The 7246-nt window shown below is 50.3% G+C and overlaps 1 protein-coding gene across 2 annotated transcripts in view; it reads left to right on the forward strand.

Annotated features, from left to right (window-relative positions):
* ZNF275 (zinc finger protein 275) overlaps positions 1 to 7150 on the forward strand; it is a 14383-nt gene extending 7233 nt beyond the window's left edge. For both annotated transcript variants that reach the window (XM_011375516.2, XM_011375517.2), the window contains 3 exons: positions 1258 to 1346; positions 2028 to 2124; positions 2415 to 7150. In XM_011375516.2, the coding sequence (XP_011373818.1) occupies positions 2103 to 2124; positions 2415 to 3571 (1179 nt within the window). In that variant the 5' untranslated portion in view covers positions 1258 to 1346; positions 2028 to 2102 and the 3' untranslated portion in view covers positions 3572 to 7150. The remainder of the gene's footprint in view (positions 1 to 1257; positions 1347 to 2027; positions 2125 to 2414) is intronic.
* Positions 7151 to 7246: the final 96 nt, after the last annotated feature.

Below are 7246 nucleotides of genomic sequence, written 5' to 3' on the forward strand. Positions count from 1 at the left end.
CTTTTAATTAGTGTTCAGTCCGTTCGCATTTAACTTAATTATGCATGTGGTTGGATGTATTAAATTTACCATCTTGCTGTTTGTTTCTGTCTGTCCCACCTGTTCTTTTTCCTTCGTTTCTTTACCGGATGCCTCAGGTGATCACTTAGGACTCTGCTCTGGTTGGCTGGACCCTGAACATCTGCCTATGTTTGTGTTCTGGGAATCATTCGGCTCACGGCTTCCTGGTCATGCTTTTCTCAGTCTTTTGGAGTTTCACTCTATGCATGCATGGCTTAGTAGTTAGGAAAGACTCAAGGAGGATCTTATGGAGATTTGGGGGGAGCTATTTTTTCTGCATGGCTCTCTCCTTTCTGGAAATCTGCTCCGGAACTTTGAGCTGCCTCTGCTGCTTCGAATGTTGGTCTGTGTCTTGATGAAGCCACCAAGCTCTGTTTGCATCTCCCTTCCCTATACTCTAAATCTGGAAATTGCATCCAGACAGAGAATTGGGACAATGATAAGGCTCACCTCATTTATTTCTCTCCTCTCAAAGATCACGATCTTACACTGCCTCCTGTCCAATATCTAAAAACTTGTTTCACATCTCTTTCTGTCCGGTTTTCTACATTAAGCCTTTCCTTGTTACTTTCCAACTGTTTTGTTCAACTTGTCCTGTTATTGAATGTATCACAGAAATGTTCTTGTCTGCAGCCGTCTCATCGTCACCTGGTGAATTGTTTCAGTGGGGTGGGCTGTGGCCTGTAAAGGGCCTCGCTGCTGGGTCAGAAAGCCCGGCCTGGCTCCTGCCCTTTGTTACCTTCTTATCTCCAGTGGCCTGATCGCATTTTTTGTTGTCCCTACAAAGTTGGAAAGAATCACTTCCTAATTATTTCTTCTGATACTCTTTTGGGAATGCTTCCTTCCTGTGCAGTGTGAGCGAGCAGTGAGCTCTTCGAGGTTGGCTGCTGGGCCTGTAGCTGGCCTGTTTCTGAGAGCCAGTCTCCTCGCCATCAGCTCTTCACCCACGTCTATCTTCTCCTGGCTTTGCCTGGGCTAACATTCATTTGTCTTGTCAGGACTCCCTCCGACCTGCCTGTAGTCATTCTCAGCCAGCCCACTTTCCCCACTGTTGGGGGTATGTTTTCTTAGGCATATCCAGGCTCCGGCTTGTCACCCACTCCAAACCTTCACCTTGTGTTCCTGCTGTTACTGGTGCCGCCTCTGCCTCATTCTAGAATGGATGGAAGGACTGATGACCCCTTTTAATTCTTTCAGGATTCACTGACATTTGGCGACGTGGCATAGTACCTTACAAAAAGGGAGTGGTTGAGACTGGACACTGAGCAGAGGACGTGACTTCTGTGGTAAGGACCCCCTTAGCCCTTCCGGGGCCAGCTTCATGGTCCTGTGCAGCAGGAGTAGGACGAAGGGGTTTGTGCCCCCCCAGGGATGGCCCGTAAGGAAATACAAAGGGTCTGCCACACCCGACATTTCAAAGTAGCAGCCCCTTCCCAACTCCCAATGGCGTGGAAAGAAGCTCCCTCAGTCTTTTACTGCGAAAGAAATTAGAACAAACTGACCTCTATAATTTAGAATATTTTTTAAACCCGCAAATGACACAAATTACATGGCCATTTTATTGTAAGTTTACCGTCAAGACTGGTCGACAACAGCAAGCTCCCGTGCACCATTAGGTGCGCATGTGTAATGGGGGGGACCTCAGAGGGGAGACTGCTGGGGTCGAGTGTGGAGTTGTAGAAGAGCACAGAGTTCGGCGTGCCGGCCCTGAGGGGGTGGGTAGAGAGAAAGGGAGGGTCAGCCCCTCAGGACGACCACCTGGCCACCTGGCACTCCACCTACATAGTCCCAGAGCCTGCCTCATCCAGCCCCTGGAAGGAGCCAGCCCTCGGGAAAGGCATCTTAAATGCATGAGTGGCTTCCTAAGGTCACAGCCAACGCAGCCTTTGAGGGTCGAAAAGGGTTCCTGCACCTCTCTGATGTCACGTCTGGCTGCCACCATAACCCTTTTCCTTTTCCACGAGCAGGAGTTCCAGTTCTGAATCCTGCCTTGGTCTCTCACCTGGTACAAAAGCACACGCTGTTGGTATCAGACCCTTAATATGGATCGCACTAAGTGTTCTGGTGAGTGAAAAAGAATCCTTAAGAAATCTGAGGAAATCGTGGGGCGGGGGCAGCTGAGCCTCTGGGGAGAGGGTGTGGCTGCCCTTCAGTCACAGGTGGGGAGATTCCCCAGGGTCATTTCGGTTGGGGGCGTCCAGCAATCGGGCCCTTGTGCCCCTTCCCTGTATGATACTCGCTTCCGGTCGGATGGCACCAGCTGTCTCAGGAGGAAAGCGATTCTTGACAAAGAATGGTGAATGACCTCCCTCCCTTCCTCTGCCGACTACAGTGTCTCGTGGTTCTCATTTCAGGAAGCATCTCGCTCACCGAACACCAGAAGATGGATGAAGACGCCCAACCACAGGAGAGGGCATCCACGAGCTTCTCGAGGGCCAGTGAGCCCACCGCTGAGGTCAAACAGAATGGGGACTCTGAGGGGAGGGGAGGGAGCCCTCAGAATCTGCCCATAGAACATCACTTTTCATGTAAAGAGTGTGGGGATGCCTTTCGGCTTAAGGTCCTCCTTGTGCAGCACCAGAGAATTCATAGCGAGGTGAAGGGCTGGGAGTGTGGCGATTGTGGGAAGGTCTTCAGGGGGGTCTCTGAGTTCAATGAGCACCGGAAGAGCCATGTGGCTGCAGAGCCCCGGCCCGGCCCAAGCCGGGCCCTTGAGGATGCCGTGGAAAACAGAGAGCAAATGGAGAAGGAGGCGAAGCCCTTTGAGTGTGAAGAATGTGGGAAAAGATTTAAGAAGAACGCGGGCCTCAGTCAACACCTGCGCGTGCACAGCCGGGAGAAGCCTTTTGACTGTGAAGAGTGCGGGCGGTCCTTCCGAGTGAACACCCACCTCTTTCACCATCAGAAGCTTCACATTCTGGAAAAGCCCTTTGCCTGCAAAGCGTGCAGCAGGGACTTCCTGGATCGCCAGGAACTCCTCAAGCACCAGCGAATGCACACCGGCCATCTGCCCTTCGACTGCGACGACTGCGGCAAGTCCTTCCGTGGGGTCAATGGCCTGGCCGAGCACCAGCGCATCCACAGCGGCGCCAAGCCCTACGGGTGTCCCCACTGCGGCAAGCTCTTCCGCAGGAGCTCGGAGCTCACGAAGCATCGCCGGATCCACACCGGCGAGAAGCCGTACGAGTGCGGCCAGTGCGGGAAGGCCTTCCGGCAGAGCTCCAGCCTCCTGGAGCATCAGCGCATCCACACCGGGGAGCGGCCCTACGTGTGCGGCGACTGCGGCAAGGCCTTCCGGGGGCCCTCCGACCTGATCAAACACCGACGGATCCACAGTGGACTGAAACCCTACGAGTGTGACAAGTGTGGGAAGGCCTTCCGGAGGAGCTCGGGTCTCAGCCGCCATCGCAGAACCCACAGTGGAGCGAGACGCTGTGAGTGCAGTGAATGTGGCCGCGTGTTCAAGAGGCGGTCGGCGCTGCAGAAGCACCAGCCAACCCACCATGAGTAGACGTGGCCCGCAGCCCCTCGGCTGTCAGCGGGTTCCGGCAGGAACCCCGGGGCCCTAGAGTGGGATGGCAAGAGTCAAAGGAGATGAACAGTTTTGTAGCGCTTATATATTTTATTGTCAGAAAGGTCAAAACCAATTTATACTGCCACCAGCAATTTCTAAGTGTACATTTCCCATTTTTGCCTCTCGAGAGGAGCTTTTTCCATTCTGATCGATTTTGGCTAGTTTTAATAGGCATAGAGTACCTTCAAGGCATTTAAATCCGCAGGCCTTGAATCTGAGGATGAGAGAAGAGAAACCCGGATGTGGGGGGTGAGTGTAGAGGGGGTTTCTTGGTCCTCCCTTCCACGCTCCCACCTCAGGGAAACTGAGACAGAGCTATTCAGTGATGGCGTCCATAGAATGTGAGCCCGACTTTCCCGAAGAGATCACCCCAAACTCTTTTGGCCTACTGGAATTTATAAATTTTTAGGGATGTAAATAGAATACTCAAATGGGTTATAATATTTAATTTATTAATTTAGTTATACGTACATATAATAAATCACGTTATATAGAATAATATATTAATTTACAAAATACTCCGTTTTTCCCCCACGCTCCGTCCCATGAGATCATTTCGTTCTGACTCCTCTTTACCAACCCGAGGAGCCCCTTTTGAGTCATCGGTTTCGAAGCTCATTTAATGCTTTCCATCCACCTGAGCTGTGTGCCATGTAGCACTGTGACAATCCCAGCACGAGGCTTTCACTAGAAATTTCCTCCCAAGCCATATGTTCATGTTCATGTAACATTAGGACAATTGTTTTTTTTTTTTTAATTTGTTCTGTAGCTCTACAACATAATCACCTAAAGTATTGCATTTTCAAATGACCCTTAAAAGCCTTTTTTTTTTTTTTTTGGAAGCATCTAAAACTTGTCATTGTGAGGTCATGATCCTAGGTTAAGTTTTTTTTGTGTCCTCTTCAACTAATTCAATTCGGTGACTCACACATATCCAAAACTAGCGTCGATTGGGGTTTGTTTCGGGTTAACGGGTCTTGTCCTCAGCAACACTATTTCGTTCAAAATAAAGTAGTTGAGAGAGCATCCTCATCGTAACAGGAACGTCTCAAGGACTCAAGTGTAAAGTGACGCCTCCTTTTCAGGCACAATCGCCTCTCATATGAGACCTAGATGGTACTTCTCAAACCCTCCGTTTCCAGCTCTCAACGGAGGTGATCACAGGACTACCTCCTAAGGTTATGGTGAGGACTGCGACGCCATGCCTGGCACCGAAGGATACTCAGTGAAAGGCATCTGCTGTCATCGTCGTAGTTATTGCTGTCATTCTATGGCTCATTAGTACCAGAACTGGGGATGGACCCAGGCCTCCTGACTCCTAGTCTCATCATCTTTCTCTCATGCGATGACTTAAATTACCGTTTCCGTTTTCTTGCATGCGAATGGTACGTTCATCTCCTTTGACCAGTTATCAAGTTACCTTTGGATATATTGACTTTATACAGCAGTTCTTTCTATATCGATTGTGACGATCTCTTTTCCAATTTTATTGCTTTGCTCTTTGTAGCAGATTTATTACATTTTTGTTAAGCAAGCTTTTGATTTTTACTTATCCAAGCATTCCTTGTTGTCCGTTAAGTCGTAACTTTCATCGCTTTGGTAGTTAGATATGATGACATTTTCTTCTAGAATTTTAATTACAAATGAAAAGTTGAAAACCCTGACCCACCAGAAGGTGAACGTGCCAGGTGGGCAGGCTGGATGAGAATGGGCCAGAGAAGCAGGCTCACTCCTCATCCAAGCTGCAGACTCTGCATGTCTGTGGGCAGTACTTGACTATCCAACCTCGCCACTCAGGCACGCGAGAGAAATTTCCATCACAGATTGGCCAGAACACTCTGACTGTTCCTCAATAAAGCCCTAGCCATCAGCAGTAGGGCTGGGCCTCACCTAGATCGATGGGGTGGTCCAAACTTGGTCCTGGCAGCAGCCAGCCATCCTTTGAGCTCCTGGGAGCCTTGGCCATGCCTGGCGTGGATTCAGTGCCTGAACAACAGATCCACCCAAGAGACATCTCAAACACGAGAAGACTCACCTGACGATGCTGTCACGTGAATCGCATCCTCCTCTTAGCGAGTGACTCTGGAACAAGAAAGAGGTCGGTTTGGTGGCTTCCACTTCTGTCAACTAGGGGGAAATTCACCCACGTGTTCTGACGTCACCTGCAGCCACACCTAAGAGGGACAACAGAGCAAAGGCTCGGAGAGGAACCGTGCCCCTCTGATGGCCTGCGTGTCATGGTGATAGAAGCTGGCCGCACCAGGCCTGGGCTGTGACTTACAGCAGCTGTGCCCAGGAGGGGCAATAAAACAAGGGTTTGGAGGGCAACAATGCCCTTCTGATGGCCTGTGTGGCATAGAAATAGAAGCTGGTCATCCTGGGGCCGGGCTGTCACTTCTAGCACCCTCCCCCAGGAGGAACAGCAACAAGGGCTAGCCAGGAGCCTGGCCCCTCCTGCAGAGCCTGCAGGTAGAAGCCGGCCACGCTGGGGCTACGGCGTGACTTCCCAGCAGCTGTGCCCGGAGTAGGGGGGCACTGAAGGGCCTGGAGAGGAAGTGCGCCCTTCTGATGGGCCCACCGAGGCTGAGGCGGACCTTCCCAGGAGCCGCAGTCCTGGGAAGCAGGGTCTCACAGTGACCCCTTTGACCTTAGCCAGAAGGTACTCTGGAATGGCCCCCAAGCCACACCAGTGGCTCTCTGCGACATCTCCATCCTGAGCCCCAGGCTGGAGAGCCGCCGACAGCATTTGTTACATAGCGATTCCTTTTGCTCCGTGGGCTTCAGTTCTTGCAGTAGTTGTGAATCTGTGTCTGAGATTGCTACTTCCTTCTCTCAGCAGTTTTCTCTTTTCAAGCTGTTATGACGTGTTTGATACAAGTGTCATTTGGTAAGGAATGGTGACGTCCACGAGGGGCAAGTCTGGCACCTGTACCTGCAAGTACTCTGCCATTTCTTGCCCATTCACTAGGCATTTGTCAGGTTCTATGAAGGTTCCAGATGCAGTATTAACTCGGAACTTAGCATCGTTGTCACTGCTCCATTTTCCCCAGCCGGGACACCGTGTCCTGGCAACCCGTCACACCCTCCTTTACTTTTTTTTCAATTCCCGGTTCTATAATTTGCTCTCCAACAAACCCTCTTCCAGAGTTAACACTAAAGACCGCATCTTTTCCGTCACTGTGTTTGCGGGCGAAGTCCATGCTCTCCAAACGCAAGCAGTCTGTGGCTTTCACGTGTTTCCTGTGGTCGCGCCGAGTTCCGTTCTGGCCTCTGGTACCTTGGGGGTGGATTTTCTGGGATTCTCTAGGTATACTGCTACGTCAGATGCAAAATGTGATTGAGCTTTCTGTCGTGTGTGCTTGTCTATGCATTCGTGTATCTACCTCATTTCATTTTTCTTTCTAATCACATGGAATCCTTTAACAAGGGAAAGGAGCAGTTGGGTTACAAGTATATCCTTTTCTTATATTCTGAAAGAAACCCTCCATGGCTTTTATTAAAGTTTTGAATACTTGCTGAAATTTTCAAAAGAAAGTAATTGTTTACTGTTTTTGCTGCTTGAGATTAACCGTGTTGATTAGTTGTGCCATACTCATCCTCACATTTCCAAAA

The sequence above is a fragment of the Pteropus vampyrus genome, unplaced genomic scaffold (genome assembly GCF_000151845.1).
Source record: "Pteropus vampyrus isolate Shadow unplaced genomic scaffold, Pvam_2.0 Scaffold275, whole genome shotgun sequence".
NCBI classification, from domain to species: domain Eukaryota; kingdom Metazoa; phylum Chordata; class Mammalia; order Chiroptera; family Pteropodidae; genus Pteropus; species Pteropus vampyrus.